The sequence below is a fragment of the Pelobates fuscus genome, chromosome 6 (assembly GCF_036172605.1).
Source record: "Pelobates fuscus isolate aPelFus1 chromosome 6, aPelFus1.pri, whole genome shotgun sequence".
NCBI lineage: Eukaryota > Metazoa > Chordata > Amphibia > Anura > Pelobatidae > Pelobates > Pelobates fuscus.
Genome location: NC_086322.1, coordinates 50,788,038 through 50,810,623, shown reverse-complemented (window position 1 = coordinate 50,810,623; position 22,586 = coordinate 50,788,038). Strand labels below are relative to the sequence as shown.

Sequence of the window (22,586 nt, the reverse complement as noted above, 5' to 3'; positions counted from 1 at the left end):
CCTGGCCCCCACCCTTGAGTGGTGGGTTGGGGCCCTACAGTAAAATAAGGGGGGCCTAATGTGCTCCCCCTGGCCCCCACCCCTGAGCAGTGGGTAGAGGCCCTAAATACTAATAGGGGGGGACCTAGTGTCCTCCCCCCTGGCCCCCACCCCTGAGCGGTGGGTGGGGGCCCTAAATACTAAAAGGAGGGGCTAATGTCCTCCCCCTGGCCCCCACCCCTGAGCGGTGGGTGAGGGCCCTACAGTAAAATAAGGGGGGGGACCTAATGTCCTCCCCCCTGGCCCCCACCCCTGAGCGGTGGGTGAGGGCCCTACAGTAAAATAAGGGGGGGGACCTAATGTCCTCCCCCCAGGCCCCCACCCCTGAGCTGCGGGTGGGGGCCCTAAATACACCCCCTCCCCCCCCCCAAAAAAATTAACCCCCTAAAATTAACCCCCTACCTACCCCCTTCACCCTAAAAATAATGAGGGGGGAACCTTTAACTAAGAACCTGTAAAAAAAAAAAATAAGCCATTCGATGTTTTCTTTCTTCTAAAATCTTCTTTTTTCAGCACCAAAAAAGACCAAATTAAAAACCATAATAACCGACGCAATGAAGAAAAAAAAAAAAAAACGAGCGCAAAAAAAATTAATACATCTTCACACAGGGAGGGCTCTGCGCAGACTGAGCTCTGCAGGGCGAGGGAAGGCTTATAAAGCCTTGCCCCGCCCTGCAATTAGGCTCAGAGCACTCTGATTGGTGGATTTAAGTAATCCAATCAGAATGCTCTGACAGGTAAATGAAGAGACTGACAGGTAAGTCTCTACATTTACCTGTCATAGCACTCTGATTGGTTGGTTTGAAATCCACCAATCAGAGTGCTCTGTGTCATTTTACACAGTGTGGGAAAGTTCTTTGGAATTTTCCCACACTCTGTAATTTTACTCATAACTCTCTGATTGGTGGATTAATTAACCAATCAGAGAGTTATGAGTCAAATTACAGAGCGTGGGAAAATTCCAAAGAACTTTCCCACGCTGTGTAAAATGACACAGAGCACTCTGATTGGTGGATTTCAAACCAACCAATCAGAGTGCTGTGACAGGTAAATGTAGAGACTTATAATATGGTACATATGGAATAGGGATCCAGCTTGTATCACTAAAACATAAATAAAAAATACAACATAGCGTAATACTGTTGTGGTCTTATTAATTGCCCAATGGTTTAAGGTTACACTCACAGATTTGTTGTATATAGTAAGCCTTCAGGTTGCCACCCCTATAGGTAGGGGGGTAAGTCCTGTTCGTTTGTAGTAACGCCAATCTGGAGACCAAGAAGTTCACACTCTCCCAATGGTTGAAAGTAGAAAACAATGGATTTATTGACATATAGTAAAATTAAATTAAAATATGGTTCTACGCGTTTCGTTCCCCTTAGGAAACTTCCTCAGAAACCAAAATGTAAAAAACATACAGTTTATACACTCCAAATACTAACAAGTGTATCCATAAGCCTATTGCTTCCCTCCCTTCCCTTCCCTTAAATACAATAAGTGCTGGAAGTCCATTGGTGGTGTGATGGGCGTACTCTCCTTTTCCTCTTCTATTGGACATCTCATCCGTTGGTAAATTACCTCCATCTGTTGTTTCAGCTGTTCTGATTTTCATTCCATTTTTCCCGCCATTTTAGGTGTCCATTTTCGATGACACACTTCCTGTATGGGTCAGTGTCTTCTTTTTATGATGCACTTCCTTTTATTTATTTATTTATTTATTTATTTATTTTTATTTAAAAATGGCCATGCATTCCGTTTTGTTCCACTTAGAATTTGTTATGTTGCCATCTGGTGGTCGCCAGAAAGTAATACACTTTGTGCATATTTATCAATGATTTCATTATATGCAAAAAAAAAAAAAGCCAGAGTTGAATTAACAATTAATTTTACAATTAAAAATATAGACTTTATTCCCATTCTATTCACCAACAAACAATGGTCCAATTTGGTTATTAAGATCTTGGCTTCTAAGATCTGACAAGATCAGGCACTTTCAGACTGATATTGCCATAGATTTTTTCACTCCTTTTTCTCACAACGTGAAGTGCCTGATCTTGTCAGATCTTAGAAGCCATCTAGACTTGGGCCTGGCTAGTACTTGTATGGGAGACCTACTAGGAACCTCAGGTGCTGTAACGGGAAGTATAAAATGAACATCACCCACCATATAGATTGAATTAGTTTTATAATAACCAAATTGGACCATTGTTTGTTGGTGAATAGAATGGGAATAAAGTCTATATTTTTAATTGTAAAATTAATTGTTAATTCAACTCTGGCTTTTTTTTTTGCATATAATGAAATCATTGATAAATATGCACAAAGTGTATTACTTTCTGGCGACCACCAGATGGCAACATAACAAATTCTAAGTGGAACAAAACGGAATGCATGGCCATTTTTAAATAAAAAAAAAAAATAAAAATAAATAAATAAAAAAAAAAAAAGGAAGTGCATCATAAAAAGAAGACACTGGCCCATACAGGAAGTGTGTCATCGAAAATGGACACCTAAAATGGGGGGAAAAAACGGAATGAAAATCAGAACAGCTGAAACAACAGATGGAGGTAATTTACCAACGGATGAGATGTCCAATAGAAGAGGAAAAGGAGAGTACGCCCATCACACCACCAATGGACTTCCAGCACTTATTGTATTTAAGGGAAGGGAAGGGAGGGAAGCAATAGGCTTATGGATACACTTGTTAGTATTTGGAGTGTATAAACTGTATGTTTTTTAAATTTTGGTTTCTGAGGAAGTTTCCTAAGGGGAACGAAACGCGTAGAACCATATTTTAATTTAATTTTACTATATGTCAATAAATCCATTGTTTTCTACTTTCAACCATTGGGAGAGTGTGAACTTCTTGGTCTCCAGATTGGCGTTACTACAAACGAACAGGACTTACCCCCCTACCTATAGGGGTGGCAACCTGAAGGCTTACTATATACAACAAATCTGTGAGTGTAACCTTGAACCATTGGGCAATTAATAAGACCACAACAGTATTACGCTATGTTGTATTTTTTATTTATGTTTTTTTTTTTTTGTCAATCTTTCTTTTTATTATGGCATATGCGTTATGGGGTACAAAATAGAAAGAGGAGGCATTGCGGGGTAACACGAGTTAATAATAGCAAGATGGTGTGCAATACACCCTTAGGAAAGACTGCCATATTTTTTTGTTATTTTTCCAAAAAGACATGTAAACATAACGATACAGGCTTGGTTAATAAAATAAGAATAATTGTTGCTAAACAGTGCTAGATCAGCTACACCGGTGTAGACCCATTGTACCAATATGTCTCACGCTGGAGTAGTAGCTAATTAGTTTATGATGCAGAGAGAAGTCATAATTATGAAAATAACAGGCTAGTAATCTTTGCTTATAGAACATAACATGCTAGAGTAATTAAGTAGAACAAATACAACATTACATTTTCTCCTATGCGAGGCTGCTTCATTTTATGTTAAAGTAAGTCGTTTCATACAAATAGCTGTGCAAGGCAAGGCAGTAGGTAGTGAACATGCAGGCTATGTCCAGCACTGGAAACCCATAGAGTAACATGTGTGAGGATTACGTTTAAGGCTTGGTATTGCAACTAGAAGTACATTCTAGATATAAGATTATAGGTAAGTACTATGAAATCCACATAGCATGGCTAATGAGGAGCAAATAATATAGTAAGACAAACAGCATATTTACGCTGGGCAGTTTGATAGGTCATATTATGTTGGTATCTAAGTAGTTTGCCTATGCGTGTCTAACATGCAAAGAAAACAGGCTTCCTTATAGATAATATCTAGGCAAGAATAATTACAGATTGGTATGTTTACAGGTGTAAATGTGTAGCTATGGTTGGACGCAGGCTATGTTGTGGCTGATGGTAAGGCTACAGTACTTGAAAACATTACAACATGATATGGTTTGTCACAGGTTGTTATCGCTGGTTGCTAATATAAAGCGTATGAAGGTCATCACTGGCTGCAGTTTTAACCCCTTGTAAGATATCGCTGGTTGCCAAAATACCATATATAAAGGATGTCACAGGTTGCCGTTATGACACATATAAAAGATATCACTTGTTGCCATTATGAAACATGTTTTAACCTTAGTTTATCAATATCATCTGCCTGGGTATCATTGGGTGAGTATATAGCAGTGAGTCCTGAGGGGGGCACGGGTACCTCGCTCGGGGGCATGTGGCACTGTTAGCCGATGCCTCGGCTCGGCACGTCCGTACCGTCCCCGGGGTTCCGCAGATGAGTGGGGATAGTCCCTGGCGTTCGTGTACGGTCAGGATACTGTCCAGCTTCTCCGGTTGCCTGTGTAGGCTGTCTGGTCGTTTGGCCCGCAGTGTCGCCACTTCCCTCCTGGGTCTTAGTCGTATGAATGTCTTTTGTCTTCGGCCCGAGGCTTTGGCGGGGGCCCGCACCACATGTCCATTGGCCCCATCAACAGGGCCGTGGGCCCAGGGTTCCACCGGGTCCCGGTTAGCTCCCTGGGTATATGGGTGGTGGTGGAGAGCTACCTCCTGGTGAGCTCCCAGCTCGGAAGAAGAGTGAGGCAGCGGATTATGTGTGAGGGTTCGTGGTGTTCTGCGGCCTTGCTTCAGTGGTCTTTTCCCTTTCATGCGTTTGTGTACAGGCCGAGGGCATTTGCTGCTGCGGCGCCATCTTGGGGCGCTGTGTACTTGAGTGGTAATCTGCTTGCGGGCGGGTTGCTTAGGCGTCTCATTACCCTTGTGAGCGTGTGGAGTGGGTTGCCATGTCCGGTGCTCCAGCTTAGCCCAGAAAGCTGCAAAGAGTGCGTTGAGCCTGGCTGTGTAATCCAGCCCTGTCGTGTGGCATTCCGTTGTCACCCCTGTTGCGTTTGCCTCCGCCATTTTAGGTAGGCCACGCGCTCGGCTGTCCCGGTGCTGCGGGTCGCCTGGCTGCGTGTTCAGTCCGCCTTCGTTTCTTCTCTCGCTTAAATCGGACCGAGATAACCCCCGTTGGTCCATGGGGGGGGGGGGGGGGTTGGAGGTGAGGTCCGTGTCCAGGTCAGACAGCGTGGGGAGCGGCCGCCTCCCCACTGCTCGATCTCCGGTAGGCCTCATATTGTTTCGTCGGGTCCTGGGGGAGTACAGGCTTGGTTCAGGTATCTGGTGGTTCCCCCGGGTGTCCCCGTCACTATGGCTTATCTCGGGTGTGTGGCTGTGCTGTGTTTTCGTGGGGTTACCCCGATTATTGCCAGATTAAGCGGGAGCTGAGGTTCAGCACAACCGCTCAGCTCGGATGCTAGGCTCCGCCCCCCTTTATTTATGTTTTAGTGATACAAGCTGGATCCCTATTCCATATGTACTATACTTTTTATATAGTTACCATTTTGGGAGGTAACTGAAGGGAAGCAAGTATCCAAAGTTAAGTTTAACCTTTTATTCCACGGGTGATTTGGTGGAAGCCATTTTGAAATGTAGAGACTTACCTGTCAGACTCTTCATTTACCTGTCAGAGCACTCTGATTGGATGGCTTGAACCCACCAATCAGAGTGCTCTGAGCCTAATTGCAGGGCAGGGCAAGGCTTTATAAGCCTTCCCCCGCCCTGCAGAGCTCAGTCTGCGCGGAGCCCTCCATGGGTGAAGATGGATTTTTTTTTTGCGCTCGTTTTTTTTTTTTTTTTTTAATTGCGTCGGTTATTATGGTTTTTTATTTGGCCTTTTTGGGGGCTGAAAAAAGAAGATTTTACAAGAAAGAAAACATTGAATGGTAAGTTTTTTTTTTCTTTTTACAGGTTCTTAGTTAAAGGTCCCCCCTTCATTATTTTTAGGGTGAGGGGGGTAGGTAGGGTGATAAAAAAATTTGGGGGGGGAGGGGGTGACTAGGGGTTTGGGGACCCCTAGTCACCTGGGACGGACTGACTTTTTTTAGGGCCCCCACCCACCGTTCAGGGGTGGGGGCCAGGGGGGAGGACAATAGGTCCCCCCATTTGTATTTAGGGCCCCCACCCAGCTTTTTAGTATTTAGGGCCCCCACCCACTGCTCAGGGGTGGGGGCCAGGGGGGAGGACATTAGGTCCCCCCCTATTAGTATTTAGGGCCTCTACCCACCGCTCAGGGGTGGGGGCCAGGGGGGAGGACATTAGGTCCCCCCCTTATTTTACTGTAGGGCCCCAACCCACCACTCAGGGGTGGGGGCCAGGGGGGAGGACATTAGGTCCCCCCTATTAGTATTTAGGGCCCCCACCCACCGGTCAGGGGTGGGGGCCAGGGGGGAGGACCTTAGGTCCCCCCTTTATTAGTATTTAGGGCCCCCCCGCTCAGGGGTGGGGGCCAGGGGGGAGGACATTAGGTCCCCCCCTTATTCCAATTTAGGGCCCTCACCCACCGCTCAGGGGTGGGGGCCAGGGGGGAGGACATTAGGTCCCCCCCTTATTAGTATTTAGGGCCCCCATCCACCCGCCACAGGCTGCTCACTGTTACTAGACATACCCCTACTCGCGGTATAGCGAGTAGGGGCAAAATTTACTAATAATAAGTCATTTTTACTTAGTATTAGTAAATTTGTCTGAAAGACCAATTTAGGTCTTTCAGCCTTTTGGTAGATAACTCCCTAATACCGTGGGAATTAGGGAGTTATTTACTAAGCGGCTGCAAAAGAAGTGCCGAAGTTCTGAAGTTGCCGAAGTGCTGAAGTGCCGAAGTTGCCGAATTTCCGAAGTGTCGAACTGCCGAATTGCCGAAGTCCCGAATTGCGAAAATCCCGAATTTCGGAATGCTGAACCGAAAATTCTCCCCATGCACATGCCTAATACACGGCCTTAGCCATGGCACCAAGGAGACTGGTGTGGTGAGGGCTTCAAGGTGACTTAATTATTTTTATGTAAGGATAAACAATTATCAAATAAATGAAAAGTAATTTGTAAATGTATGCAATTATAATATTGTAGGTATTTGCAAATAGCAATTTGTGTGCTAAATTACTGTTTTGGCCTAATTCAATTTACTATCTATAAATCTGCTGCTTCAATTAGATATATATTTTTTTGGGGTGGATATAAACCAGCAGCGGTGAAGGGATTGAATTAATGTGACCCATATTTAAGAGGTACAATTCGGTTTAGCTAACACGATTGTTCATCAACACGTAATGATTCAGAAAAATTAAACAGTGTTTTTTAAGCTTCAGAGCAAAGTACCCGATCAGAGGAGAAGCTATGCCATATGTAGTCATCTAGCATATTAAACCAACAAATTCGTATTGTTATTAGGCTAAACTAAAGATTAGCTGCTACTGTTTAAGAAGGTAGAAGAGCATGCTCATGCCTATGTTTTCCTAAAAAGGCATGTGATTTTCCTAAATGGTCCAATTTATCCCCCTTCTATACATCCTCTTCTTTAGGAACACGATGAATGACACATATGTTCCAGCATGAGTAATTATCCCATTCTAAGAGCACTGGTCAAAACCTAGCCAGAATTTCTGTTCAAAAGTAATGGATCCTTAAAAAAAATTATTTGGCTCTTTTTGGACCAACTCTTAACATTTTTAACAGACTAATTGATAAGCAACATATTTTCATACGCCCATCCCATTTGTTTCCTGTGTCCCATGATCTAGCTTTCTCTCCAGGGATTCTGAGATTTGCCTTTTTAGCTTTTTAGGGAATCATTCTTCACAACTTTTTAGGACATTCTAGTTGCTTCTACTAGGTATATTTCCAAGTTTTTATGAAGAGGTTGTGGTATTATCAGCTGCAACCGTTTATCTCCAATATTCCTATCCCCCACCTGTTTTGGAGAGAACAAATCCCTCTTGAGGTTCTGTGTACGTCCTTTAAGCACACCCCTTATTTGACTTCACACTTTTATAATGTACTGATATCTCCTGCTGAGTTCTCATTGCCACTTTATACATTTCAGTCGGAACGTGAGTTGGGGTTTTCTCTTTTACTAGACTAATGACAAAAAAAAATTCATACATGTCCACACTTGTTTGATCTCCTCAAATTTCAGGAACAGCTCTTTGGTCTTGGCCATGGTGGAGAGTTTGGAATCTGATTGATTGATTGCTTCTGTGGACAGGTATCTTTTATACAGGTAACGAGCTCAGATTAGGAGCACTACCTTTAAGAGAGTGTTCCTAATCTCAACTCGTTACCTGCATACAAGTCACCTGGGAGCCAGAAATCTTGCTGATTGATAGGGGATCGAATACCTTTTTAACTCATTGACATGCAAATCAATGTATAAATTTTTTTTAAATGTTTTTTTTTGGTTTGTACACATAGTACATCACTTTGTCCTGTTATGAGGTTTGAACCCATGGAAAGCAACATATACTGGGCATGGGTGCATGCAAAAAACAATACAATGTTTCAAGCACCTATAAACCAGACATTCAAGCACTTATAAGTCAAGCGAACAAAGGGGTCTCAGTTGAAACAAATGATTTGAGTAAGTAGGGTCAGTCTATTGGCCTACTGTGACTGGGGTCAGCTGTGTGACCACAATCAGATGCTGTGTGTAGAGATGCGCACCTGCATAGTGCCAGGCGTAGTGTCTCTGAGTCAGGTTCACTGCCTCCGGGTAGTTCCTCCTGATGAAGTGGATAGTCCCGGTGCCCCAGCTGATACGGGTTGTGTGGTCCTCCCGGTCGATGCGAACGTTTGGTCTTGTGGGACTGCAGGTATGCTCAGTCTCTGGAAAAAGAGCTCCGGGTCCTCAGCTGAGGTGAGAGTCAGGAACCCGTCTCTGTGCGCAGCCTGAAGGGATCCCTCCGCTCCCTAGCAGTATGTTAGCAGCTTCCTCGCCACTGGCACCAGTCTCCTCTTCTCTGCTAGGACCATAAAGGGGATGTCTCCGTAGATTGCCAGCGTAGCACCTTCGTATCGTATGGTTCCAAGATCCCTGGAATGGTTCATTATCGTGGCTCTCACCGCTATATCTTTAGTGAATGCGATCATGTCTCTTGGTGCTTCACTGAGTACTGCAGCAAATTTTCTTACTCTGAATGCGGAGGTGATCCGTGGTGGGTCTGTACACCCCTTAACTCCCATAGTGGTAATTAGGCTCTGGGTGTATTGTAGCAGTATGTCGTTGCCCACCGACTCTGGGATGCCTCTTATGCGAATGTTGCGGCGTCTGTGCCTTGTCTTCAATAAGGTCACCGTGCGGCTCAATTGTTGAGCTTGAGTGGTAAACCCTTCGATCAGGCTTTTGGTTTCCCGTATTTGATTGTCCCTGTTAGCATCTCTCTCCTCCACTGCTCTCACCTTATGGTGAATAACACCTATTTCGGTTTGGGCCTCCAGCAAGTCCGCCTTCAAGACCTTCCTCAGGTCTATTAGGAGCTGTTTTATGTCTCCTTTCGTCGAAGGGGAAGAGTCCTCTTCAGATTCTGAAGACTGGTACACTGCATTAGGTCGCAAGGAGTCAGAAGGCTCCTCTCCCTCCTGGGAGTCCTCCGAAGCTTCTGGGTCACTGTGGGCCTCAGATGCCAGTTTGGTGAGTTGCCGCGGTGTAGGCCTCTCAAAGGAGAGTCTGATATCTTGCAGTCTGGGGACTTCTGGGCGATGAGGCTTTCTATTTTGCGCCCCATCGTGTCTCTTGGGGGATGCAGGTGTCTGCTTTCTGGATTGGCTCACTTGTGTGCGGATTTTGTAGCTATTTTGTGGGGCCTTGACAGAGCTCCACAGAAAGACGTCTGGTGCAGTTAGTAGTCGCCCCCCCCCCCCCCCCCCCCCCTTTTTATACCTTTTTTGACATGCGTTTTTCTGGATTTTTTTTTGTTTTTCTGTCTCTCACTGTTAAAATACACCTACCATTAAAATTATAGACCTATTATTTCTTTGTCATTCGGCAAAATTTTAAAATGAGCAGGGGATTAAATACTTTTTCCCCTCACTGTAACTGTTGGGAGTGGCCTGACCTTGCCTATTGTAGTTGATAATTCATCTTTGGGGTCTACCTTTATGTAAGTTGAGTTGCTTCCTGTATATTATGCACCTTGTCAAACTATTTACTTGTCCTGCTTTCATTTATGGCTGTTTTTAGCATATATTGTATAAACTTAGATTGCTTTGGGTTCCCTCCCCTTTTAGTTAGCCCCTCTCCCTTCCATCATCACCTCCTTAGTTATATTTTTTTGTACTTATCTTATGGAGAAATGTTATTCATTAATTTCATGTATGATTGCATTAGCTTTTCATTATCAGGATATTTTGTATATTCTGTGTCATTTCTTAACATTGTTTTTATATCTGTATTTTAATTGTCTTGTTATGTAAATCTTAAGACTCTTATGGGTCTTAATTGGTCGGGTGTCGCTTGAGTTCTCTCATGCAGTGCTGGAGCCGCACCGATCTCCGTGTCCGGTTTGGATCGGGAGTCACTTCCCTGTGTCCCTGAGTGCCGCTGCATGAGATCTTCTGGTCTTGGACTGTTGGGCCGTGTGGTTGGAGCAGGGTCCCCCCTGATGTTGTGGGCGCCAGAGGATGCCCTGGCTTCTCTGGTTCCCTTCGTTTTGCTCAGGGCCGGCGCGTCCATAAGGCGGCACAGGCGGCCGCCTTAGGGCGCACCGGCTCCGGGGGCGCAAGATTTCAGTGACCGGCAGGAGGGAAGCTCTCCCTCCTGCCGGCCACCATCTCCGCCCCCAGTGCGGCAGGGCTGCGATCAGGCGCTGCGAGGGAGCTCTAACCTCTCTGCTCTGCTCCCTCTCGCGCTGTCTGCTGATACCGCGGGAGCCGGAATATGACGTCATATTCCGGCTCCCGCGGCATCAGCAGACAGCCCGCGAGGGAGCAGAGCAGAGAGGTTAGAGCTCCCTCGCAGCGCCTGATCGCAGCCCTGCCGCACGCCGCCCAGCAGCCCCACTGGACCCCAGGGAATGATCCACACCAGCTCTCCAGGTAGGGAGGCTGGGTGGATATGATTTATGTATTAAAATAATTTGTGAATGTATGTGATGTGTCTGTGTGTGAGAGTGTCTATGTGTGAGAGTGTCTGTGTGTGAGAGTGTCTGTGTGTGAGAGTGTCTGTGTGTGTGAGTGTCTGTCTGTGTGTGTGAGTGTCTGTGTGTCTGTGAGTGTGTGTGTCTCTGTGTGAGTGAGTGTGTGAGTGAGTGTCTGTGTGTCTGAGTGTGTATGTGTCTCTGTGTGAGTGAGTGTCTGTGAGTGTGTGTCTGTGAGTGTGTGTCTGTGAGTGTGTGTCTGTGATTGTGTGTCTGTGAGTGTGTGTCTGTGTGTGAGTGTCTGTGTGTGAGTGTCTGTGTGTGAGTGTCTGTGTGTGTGTCAGTGTGTGTGAGTGAGTGTCTGTGAGTATGTGTCTGTGTGTGTGTGTGTATGTGAGTGAGTGTATGTGAGTATGTGTCTGTGTGTGTGTGTGTGTGTGTGTGCGTGAGTGAGTGTATGTGTTACTGTGAGTGACTGTGTGTCTGTGAGTGACTGTGTGTATGAGTGAGTGTCTGTGAGTGTGTATGTGTCTCTGTGTGAGTGAGTGTGTGAGTGAGTGTCTGTGTGTCTGAGAGTGTATGTGTCTCTGTGTGAGTGAGTGTCTGTGAGTGTGTGTGTGAGTGTCTGTGTGTGAGTGTCTGAGTGTATGTGTTACTGTGAGTGACTGTGTGTGAGTGTATGTGTGTCTGTGAGTGTGTGCGTGAGTGAGTGTATGTGTGTCTGTGAGTGTGTGCGTGAGTGTATGTGTGTCTGTGAGTGACTGTGAGTGTGTGCATGAGTGAGTGTATGTGTGTCTGTGAGTGTGTGCGTGAGTGAGTGTATGTGTCTGTGAGTGACTGTGAGTGTGTGCGTGAGTGAGTGTATGTGTGTCTGTGAGTGATTGTATGAGTGTTGCATGTGAGTGTGTCAGTGTATGTGTGTGTCTGTCAGTGTGTGTTTGTGAGTGTCTGTCAAATCAGTGAGAGTATCTTTGTCATTGAGTCTGTGTGTGACTATCAGTGTGTCTGTCAATGAGTGTCAATCAGTGTGTGTGTGTCAGATCAGTGAGTCTCTGTGTTTGTCATTGAGTGTGTGTGACTGTCAGAAGAACACTAAGGGACAGGGAAGGGAGGGGACCAATAATGGACGGGGAGAGGGGCTGGTTAAGAGGCACATAGGTGAAGATGTTATTTTTGAATGGGGGGGGGGGGGGCGGAAAAATACATCTTCGCCTATGTACCCAAAAATCCTTGCACCGGCCCTGGTTTTGCTGCTGTGCACTGGTGGGGTAGGTGCTGGGCGCTCTGCCTCCGTCTGATATCTCTGTTCGTTGCTGTCGCTGTAGGTTGTTGGGAGGAGAGCAGAGACCGTCTAGGTGGGTGGTCATCTGTTATTTGTGGTGTCCCATGTTGCTGCATGTGCTTAGGTGAGGAGCGGTGCGGGGGAGCCCCGGGGTGAGCCCGTTTAGGCTTTGGGTGACTCACCCGTGGTCGAGAGTTGGGGTGCTCAAGCTTGCGACGGGTCTCCCGCCTCCGTCTCCCTGCTTTCCATGACTCTCTCTGTGCCCGTGTTGCTGGTACGGGCCCCCGTGTGGAGACCTATGTGGCTGGTGCCGGTGGGGTCCCCCCTGGGGTGCCCCCGCGGCCCTCTATCTTGGCCCAGAAGTCTGCCAGTAGTTGGGCCAGCCTTTCCGATAGTGGGGGTAGGCAGTGTTCGGGAGCATGGGCCCGCGTGCTGTCTGCTATTTGAAGTGTCGATGGCCCAGCAGCGGTAGCATGCCGGGGTTGGAGCCTCTGCTTTGGGCTACTATTTTTTGTTGCCGGGATAACCCTCACCGGCAGGGGGGGGGAGAAGATGTTCCGGGTAGGCCTTCAGCGTAGTTGGTCACAGTCGGCTGGGGGATCGGCCGTCTCCCCCCTGCCGCCTGGGTAGGCCGCAGGTAGGCCTCAGAGCTGTTTTCCAGCTGTGGTCGCCAGAGTTGGTCCGGTTCTCGGTTCTGTTGTTTCTCCATCGTGTACCGATAGTTTTGGGGCTGGAAAACTGGCTGTGTGAGTAACTTTGCAGTAGTTTTTATCGATTTTGGGTTTTTAAGCCAGGGGCTTGTCTGCTGTGCGACCATTCTGCTCGGCTGTCAGGCTCCGCCCCCCAGCACCCAAAGTTTTTACACTTTAAGTATTGTTTTTTTATCTGTTAAATTTGATTGGCAACAGTACATAGACCTTGCTTAAAGGAACACTATAGTGCAGGGGTGTCCACGTTTTTTCCACAGTGGGCCACTTCATCAAAAATGTATGTGAGCGTAGGCTGCTCTCATTTATCACTGAGAGACAATCACACACTGACGCATCTATAGATGCAAACACTGACACACACAGGTACAGACATGCAGATATACAGACATGCAAAGACAGATACACAGACACAGAGTTACATTCACTGACAAACATGCAGATACATAAAGGACCATAAATTGTAAAGGACCATTTCATGCTTGCTTGTCAGAAAAATTGAGCTATTAAGTACAAACTTCTTCAACAAACAAACACACAAAAAAATGATTACAGCTACATTTTTACATGTTTACATGAGCTTTTCTTGTAAAATGTTTGCCTCCACTAACTTTGTCACATTATTTTGCGTGTTCCATGTTATGATAAAACTACAAATAAAGGTCTTGTTAGTTTCTGAGCCCTTCATACATGTAAATTTTATTTTACATTTCTATGTATTAAACCCCCTGGGGGCTGCAACAGATTTTAAAAAAGATGTATGTTGTTACATTTTGTGCCTTTGTTGCCTTTAGTGTTTCATACACTTGACTTACCAAACATCACATGCATGTATTGAAAACTACATATATATGTCCACACCGTACTTACAAACAGACATTAATGCTTAGTTTCTATATAAAACATTTACATGTATCTTTATTATATAATATGTTTTGATAGGTTGAAGTCAAAAACTTGCCACAGTTTCCCACAGTTTTATTAGTAGCTTGGTGCAATATGCAGAGTTGCATTTAGATGACCCCTTAAGGACCAAACTACTGGAATAAAAGGGAATCATGACATGTCACACATGTGTCCTTAAGGGGTTAAGGGGTTAAAAGCAAAATTACCGACTGCGTTTTCCCTCATAATGACCATCATCATTATCGTCACCCTACTCGACAAAAGCAGCAGCAGCTCCAGGACGAGGCCACAACCTGAACTCATGATGCCTAAGAGAAAGTCTCCAGAAGGTGCAGAAGCCAAGGATGCAGGAATGGTAACTAAACAAGAGCCTACAAGAAGATCGGCACAGTTGTCTTCGAAACCTGCTCCTCCTAAACCTGAAGCAAAACCCAATAAAAACAGCTGCCAAGAAGGAACCAGAGGCAAAGGCAAACAAAGGTGCTGAAGGGAAGAAGTAATAAAAAGAAGAAGCTGGAGAGGAACGTTCTCCAAAGAAGACAAGAAAGAGGGCACTGGCCATGGAACTTTTGAGTTCATTTTATGTACCTCTTGTAGAATTTTAAGAAAAAAAAAATTTTTCTCAAGTATTTTGTAAATGCTAATTTCCTTAGGACTATGGTAGTTTAACTTTTACATATATTATATTATGTACATGAATATTTTCTCCTCATAATCAGCTTTGCGGTTTTTATTTTTCCCTATTGTCTGCAAGTTTTAAAATATATGAAAATGTTAGCATTAGTGATTGGGCTTCAGGCTGGTTTGCATAAATGTGTATTATTATTTTTTTTTGCTTGGGGGAAAAAAGAAAGTCTTGTGCAAATGCTGATGTTTTTTACTGTGCCTATATGGGGTTGACATGCTATTTTCTATAGGGTACTTTTGTACATACAGGTTATGTAGATTTGATGACTAAATTGTTGTGCCCATCTGCTGACGTAAGCTAAAATAACAGTAATTGAGCAGCAACAGAAAATATACATATGTTTTTTTCCCCTCAGCCTAAGCTCTATTGATCTAAAACAATGCAAGTCAATTGTGAGCTCATGACAAGTCACAGTTTAGCAGATAGCGTTCCAAGTTTTCATGGGAAATTGTATAATTGGAGGCCTGCTAATTGAGCTACTGCATTTACTGCTGTAGACCGATCTAGTTTACAAAATGAACAGCTCAGGCTGTTTATATAATATTTCAGTGTCTGCAAAATATTTGGCACAGTTTGTGTAAATGTTTTAATTTCTTCATTATTGGTAAAAAAAACAAACAAACAAACCGATACTGAAGTTTTTGTTTTTCTGTAATTGAAATCCCCTTTTGTAGTAATGTTACTACGAGAACTTTTAAATGTGATTTTAATTTACTAATTGATGAGCCCACAATATCTTTGTCATTGGAGTACATAGCTAAGGAACACATTGTGTTGAACAGTTATCCGCCATATAGTGTTTTAAATATTTGTATATAACATTTGTACAATATTTCCAAGTTCCCCAGGTACCCTAGCCTATTGATCCAAAAGGCATACCAAAAAACATTTGGCCCTCTTTTTGCCGTGACATGCGCATGTCAAAATGAAAACCAGTTTCTGTACCAAGGTTAAAGGGACACTATAGTCACCTGAACAACTTCAGCTTAATGAGGTTGTTCAGGTGAGTGCTACAGCTACCCGGAGCCTTTTTCTTGTAAGCACTGTATTTTCTGAGAAAATGCAGTGTTTACATTGGAAGCTTGGAACACCTCTTGTTGCAGTCAATCAGACGGCCACCAGCGGGACTTCCGAGTTCAGAGGCCCTAAAAAGGCCTCACGTCTGACGTATTCACGCATGGGACTGTGAACGCGCTTTGTGTGCTGAGGCTGTCAGCACTGCTGTGGGAGTGGCTTCAGCTGACAGCTGAAGCCCGAACCCACAGGGACTCTTTCTGTCCACAATAGTGGTTGAAGGGGGGGAAAGACCTACTCTCCTTCCACCCCCCCGGCCCCCACCCCTGGGCGGCGGGTGGGGGCCCTAAAATTAAAAATAAGGGGGGGACCTACTGCCCCCCCGACCCCCACCCCTGTGCGGCTGGTGGGGGCCCTAAAGTTAAAAATAAGGGGGGACCTACTGCCCCCCCCGGCCCCCACGCCTGTGCGGCGGGTGGGGGCCCTAAAATTAAAAATAAGGGGGGACCTACGGCCCCCCCGGCCCCCACCCCTGTGCGGCGGGTGGGGGCCCTAAAATTAAAAATAAGGGGGGGACCTACTGCCCCCCGGCCCCCACCCCAGTGCGGCGGGTGGGGGCCCTAAAATTATCAATAAGGGGGGGGACCTACTGACCCCCCCCCGGCCCCCACCCCTGAGCGGCGGGTGGGGGCCCTAAAATTATCAATAAGGGGGGGGACCTACTGTCCCCCCCCCCGGCCCCCACCCCTGAGCGGCGGTTGGGGGCCCTAAAATTATCAATAAGGGGGGGACCTACTGTCCCCCCCGGCCCCTACCCCTGAGCGGCGGGTGGGGGCCCTAAAATTATCAATAAGGGGGACCTATTGTCCCCCCCGGCCCCCACCCCTGAGCGGTGGGTGGGGGCCCTAAATACAAAGGGGGGAGGACCCTAGTTAACCCTCCCCCCCAAATTTTTTTTTATCTCCCTACCTACCCCCCTCACCCTAAAAATAATGAGGGGGGGACCTTTCAATAAAAACCTGTAAAAAAAAAAAATGAGATAAAAACAACTTACCATTCGATGTTTTCTTTCTTCTAAAATCTTCTTTCTTCAGCCCCCAAAAAGGCCAAATAAAAAGCCATAATAACCGACGCAATTAAAAAAAAAAAAAAAAACGAGCGCAAAAAAAACAATCCATGTGCACCCATGGAGGGCTCCGCGCAGACTGAGCTTTGCAGGGCGGGGGAAGGCTTATAAAGCCTTGCCACGCCCTGCAATTAGGCTAAGAACACTCTGATTGGCTGGTTTAAGCCAATCAGAGTGCTCTCTGTCATTTTACACAGCGTGAGAAAATTCCAAAGAATTTTCCCACGCTGTGTAAAATGACACAGAGCACCGTGATTGGATGGATTTCAAGCCATCCAATCACAGTGTTCTGTGTCATTTTGCACAGCGTGGGAAAATTCAAAAGAACTTTCCCACGCTGTGTAAAATGACACAGAGCACTGTGATTGGATGGATTTCAAGCCATCCAATCACAGTGCTCTGTGTCATTTTACAAGCGTGGGAAAATTCCAAAGAACTTTCCCACGCTTGTAAAATGACACAGAGCACTGTGATTGGATGGCTTGAAATCCATCCAATCACAGTGCTCTGTGTCATTTTGCACAGCGTGGGAAAATTCTTTGGAATTTTCCCACGCTATGTAAAATGACAGAGAGCACTCTGATTGGCTTAAACCAGCCAATCAGAGTGTTCTTAGCCTAATTGCAGGGCGTGGCAAGGCTTTATAAGCCTTCCCCCGCCCTGCAAAGCTCAGTCTGCGCGGAGCCCTCCATGGGTGAACATGGATTGGTTTTTTTGCGCTCGTTTTTTTTATTTTAATTGCGTCGGTTATTATGGCTTTTTATTTGGCCTTTTTTGGGGCTGAAGAAAGAAAACATCGAATTGTAAGTTGTTTTTATCTAATTTTTTTTTTTTTACAGGATTTTAGTTAAAGGTCCCCCCCTCATTATTTTTAGGGTGAGGGGGGTAGGTAGGGAGATAAAACATTTTTTGGGGGGGAGGGTTAACTAGGGTCCCCCCCTTTGTATTTAGGGCCCCCACCCACCGCTCAGGGATGGGGGCCGGGGGGGGACAGTAGGTCCCCCCCCTTATTGATAATTTTAGGGCCCCCACCCGCCGCTCAGGGGTGGGGACCGGGGGGGGGGACAGTAGGTCCCCCCTTATTGATCATTTTAGGGCCCCCACCCGCCGCTCAGGGGTGGGGGCCAGGGGGGGACAGTAGGTCCCCCCCCTTATTGATAATTTTAGGGCCCCCACCCACCGCTCGGGGTGGGGGCCCTAAAATTATCAATAGGGGGGGGGGACCTACTGCCGCTCAGGAGTGGGGGCCGGGGGGGGGACAGCAGGTCCCCCCTTATTGATAATTTTAGGGCCCCCACCCGCCGCTCAGGGTTGGGGGCCAGGGGGGGACAGTAGGTCCCCCCCCCTTATTGATAATTTTAGGGCCCCCACCCACCGCTCAGGGGTGGGGGACAGTAGGTCCCCCCTTATTGATAATTTTAGGGCCCCCACCCGCCGCTCAGGGGTGGGGGCCGGGGGGGGACAGTAGGACCCCCCCTTATTGATAATTTTAGGGCCCCCACCCGCCGCTCAGGGGTGGGGGCCGGGGGGGACAGTAGGTTCCCCCCCCTTATTGATAATTTTAGGGCCCCCACCCGCCGCACAGGGGTGGGGGCTGGGGGGGCAGTAGGTCCCCCCCCCTATTTTTAATTTTAGGGCCCCAACCCGCCGCACAGGGGTGGGGGCCGGGGGGGGACAGTAGGTAGTTTTAGAAAGCGAGCTGAGCTGTCAGTCAGACAGCTCAGCTCGCGAACGCGCATTCCGCGCACATGCGCGGTATAGTGCTGACTATCTTCATAGGGCGGCATTCAATGCCGCTCTATGAAGAACGCGATTGGTGCAGCGCGGAGTCGCGCATGCGCACCACATCGCGATGACGCTTCTCTCAGAGAAGCGTCCTATTGGGCCCCGCGATTTCGTCATTTTGACGAAAAAGGGGGCGCGGCATGGCTGGGAGCTCGGCGCTGGAACGGAGGTAAGTTTTTAATATAAAAACACTCCGAAAATTATTTTTAATAATTGAAAGTTCATATAAAAGCAAGAAGGAAGGCTGGGGGACCTGTCTTTCTTGCTTTTATATGTTGACTATAGAGTCCCTTTAAAGTGAAAGACAAGGAATAAATAGGTGTGATCCCCTAAGCAGGGGGAAGACACGGGAGCAGACAAATGAGGGGGAGACAGAAAGGGGAAAAGACAGATATAGATAGAAGACTCAAAGGACAGAAGGGAGCACCAGCAATCTCCCCAGCAAATCCCACGTTAGACCCCTCACAAACCAAATACTCCTCACCTACATATTCAAGCCATAGGGACCAAGTATACCAATACTGTTCCTGTCTCTGGTATAGGGGTGCCATAATTTACTTAATAGTCCTTTTTTCTTTGGGTTTTGTAACCCATTGATGGGAACATTTTTCATATTGACCAAAACTGTATATAAAATAAACCTTGTATATGATACTATTTGTGATTTGTTTTTTTGTGTGTGATCATCACACTGATGGCAGTATATATCTGTTTCTGAATATTTTGTATGCATAGCCTCCAATTTATGTGCTGCCTACAACAGAATATAATAAATATTTATTATATTCTCCTTTGCCTCATGTAATTTTTGCAATATTTACTATTGCTGTATAAAGGTTTCACCATCATAATATGGCTAACAAAACACTTATTCTAAAACATGATCGATCTCTTCTAGGCTTATTGCTCAGATCCATGATGAATTGTTGTTTGAAGTTGAAGATTCACAAATCTATCAATTTGCAGGTAAGTAAAACTTAGCTCCAAACAAAGAAAAAAAGCTTTCATTGTACATAGGAGTACATTTAAATGTAGAAATAAGGAAAAAAAACATTGTTCCCTATTTTCTGTAATTTTATTTTTCTGATTAATCACCATGTCAGCAGTAACTAATTAACTTATCTCCACTGACACACAGCAGAAAGTACAATAAATTGTTATTGTATAGATAGGACAACCTCTTCCTTAATTGAGTCTTAGTAACTAGCTCCATAACCCAATAAAAAAGGATGTGCTGCCATGCGGTCAACAACTGAAATGTGGACATGTTTTATATTTACAACACAAATTCTGTGCCAGTCTGATTGCTAACTTTACTGGCCAGCCATTGTCTGATAAAATGCCTGCCACTACTTTTAGCAAGCGGTTTAAGCTCTGCCAATTTCACCAGTAGCAACTGGGAGTTACTGACAGCTTCTACTAAAAAGGCAATTTCTAACAACTCCCATTATCCTCCATGGATAAAACTCTTTAACGGGGTCAGTGGCGTACACATGACCCATGGGGCCCCGGTGCGAAAATTTATCTGTGGGCCCTCCCCCCCCGCGGGCCGGGGCAGCAACACATGGCGGCGGGCACCTGGTCGCAGGGGTTGCAGGGCTGCGACCCCTGCGACCGCGGTATGTACGCAAGGACCACTACAGACACCCAGATCACATCAGCTCAATGAAGTGGTCTGGGTGTCTAGTTTTAACCCTGCAGCTGAAAGCATAGTTTCACTGAGGGTTAATCCAGCCTCTAGTGGCTGTCCCACTGACAGCCGCTAGAGGCGCTTCTGCGATTCTAAGACACTGAACGTCCATAGGAAAGCATTGAGTAATGCTTTCCTATGGGCGGTTTGAATGCGTGCGCGGCTCTTGCCGCGCATGCACATTCAGAGCTGAGAGGCGGAGGGATCCCCAGCGCCATGGGAGTCCGGCGCTGGAGAAAGGTAAGTGCTGAAGACACACACACTCTCACGAACAAACGCATACGCACTAGCTAACAGACACACACATTTACTGACAGAGACACATTCAGCGGCAGACATACATACACACTCACTTACAAAGCATACACTCTCACTGACAAACACACATTCACTAACAGACATCAAACAGACTTACTAACACACACACACAAACACACTCAGTAACAGACACACACAAACACACTCAGTAACAGACACACACAAACACACTCACTGACACTCACTAGCAGACACACACACATTAACACTCAGACACACACACTAACACTCACTCACACACACACTTACACTCACACACACTAACACACACTAACACACACTTACACACACAATAGTTTTTTATTTTTTTCTTAATCCCCCCAGCCTCCTTACCTTTTGGAGTGCTGAGGGGATTCCCTGGGGTCCAGTGGTGCTGCTGGGCTCCTGGGCGGCCGGTCACCCGGCGGGCAGGCAGGCTGGCCGGCGCGCGAGGGAGCACTCTCCCCTGAGTGCTTCCTCTTCAGCTCCCTCGCGCGCCTAGTAGGGATGCCGGCGCCGGAAGATGACGTCATCTTCCGGCTCCGGTATCAGTGCGGTGCGCGAGGGAGCTGAAGAGGAAGCACTCAGGGGAGAGTGCTCCCTCGCGCGCCAGACTGACCGGCCGTGGGGTGACAGCAGGGCCAGCCTCGGGGGGCCCTGAGGTGGCCGGCTCCTGGGGCCCCCAGGAGAAGAGGCTGGCCCTGTGGGTACATACAGGGTCGCAGGGGCGGCCGGGCCCCCTGGTGGGCCGGGCCCGGTCGCAGCCGCGACCCCTGCGACCCTGGTATGTACGCCACTGAACGGGGTCTCCCGCTAAGCCTCTAAATTGACTAACTTGCGAGTATATGCAATCTCATTGTTGGTAAAGTAGTTACAGCAGATTCTCAGTTTTTCCATTGATAGACATAGAGCTGGTGTGGCATATCTACAATTGTTGCTTTTTGAAGGCGTTATTTTTTTAATTTTGCATATGCTGGTTTTTACATGCACTATTACATGGATAAAGGAGCACATTGATCATGGTATACACGTGCAGACCCTTTATATCATCTCCGCACATCAAAGGGTAATATTTCTATCTAAAAGACAGGATTTTGTTAAAGGTTCTTTTAGACCAATACATTGCACTTTTGAACTCACAAATTCAGTAAAGTGCACGTTTTTTGCCGACACCATAGTTAATCATTTATTATCCCATTGGATATATTCCTAAATAGTGATGTCCCGAACAGTTCGCCGGGAACCGTTCGCCGGCGAACATAGCGTGTTCGTGGTCGCGAACACGCGCAATGTTTGGTTCACCCCCTATTCGTCATCATTGAGTAAACTTTGACCCTGTACCTCACAGTCAGCAGACACATTCCAGCCAATCAGCAGCAGACCCTCCCTCCCAGACCTTCCCACCTCCATGACGAATAGGGGGCGGACCGAACATCACTAGTGTTCGTGACCGCGAACACGCTATGTTCGCCCGCCAACGGTTCCTGGCGAACTGTTCGGGACATCACTATTCCTAAATCTTAAAAAGGTTGCTGGTGAAAACAATCATTGGGTAAGTCCTATGTTCAAAACACTATTTTCACATTGCTTCTTTTTTTAATACCAACATTTTGACGTTGGCATTTTTTATATGAATCTATAAAATACTAAACCTCATCTGTGGCAGCTTTCTCAGTTATCACCTGCCTCCAAGCCTGTCTCTCTTACTCCCTCCTCACACCTATGTAGCCTATGTAGTATGCAGTACTGTTAGGGTTAATCTGTATTCTGCTTTAGCGTAAGTAATTGTTAGGCTCTTATCTGGATATTTGGGACAGTTCCCAATGCATTCCTCAAGGCAACAATCCAGGATTTAGGCAGCATGGATACCACTGTTGTGCTTTGAGAATGGGTTGGAACAGAGCAATAGTATGATCTTTTACAAAAGTGCCATTTATATAACTTTTAGTATCCTTGTAATTGTACATTTTCATGGCTTCAGAGTGTGTGCATTTTGTAAATTATTATTATTATAATGCTTTTACTATTATGACCAATATTATAATAGCATGCGCAGTTGGTAGCGTGGCGGCCATCTTTTTGGTTTTATGTCGCCGGGAGTGTAACTTACACTCGCGGCGGC

At 46.3% G+C, this 22,586-nt stretch overlaps 1 protein-coding gene and 1 pseudogene across 1 annotated transcript in view; both read left to right on the top strand.

Moving 5' to 3' along the window:
* Positions 1 to 22,586, top strand: part of LOC134566048 (DNA polymerase nu-like) — a 55,047-nt gene that overhangs the window by 5,584 nt on the left and 26,877 nt on the right. The window contains exon 4 of the mRNA XM_063425760.1: positions 19,376 to 19,443. Coding sequence (XP_063281830.1) covers positions 19,376 to 19,443 — 68 coding nt within the window. The remainder of the gene's footprint in view (positions 1 to 19,375; positions 19,444 to 22,586) is intronic.
* LOC134615222 (high mobility group nucleosome-binding domain-containing protein 3-like) lies at positions 14,099 to 14,364 on the top strand (annotated as a pseudogene).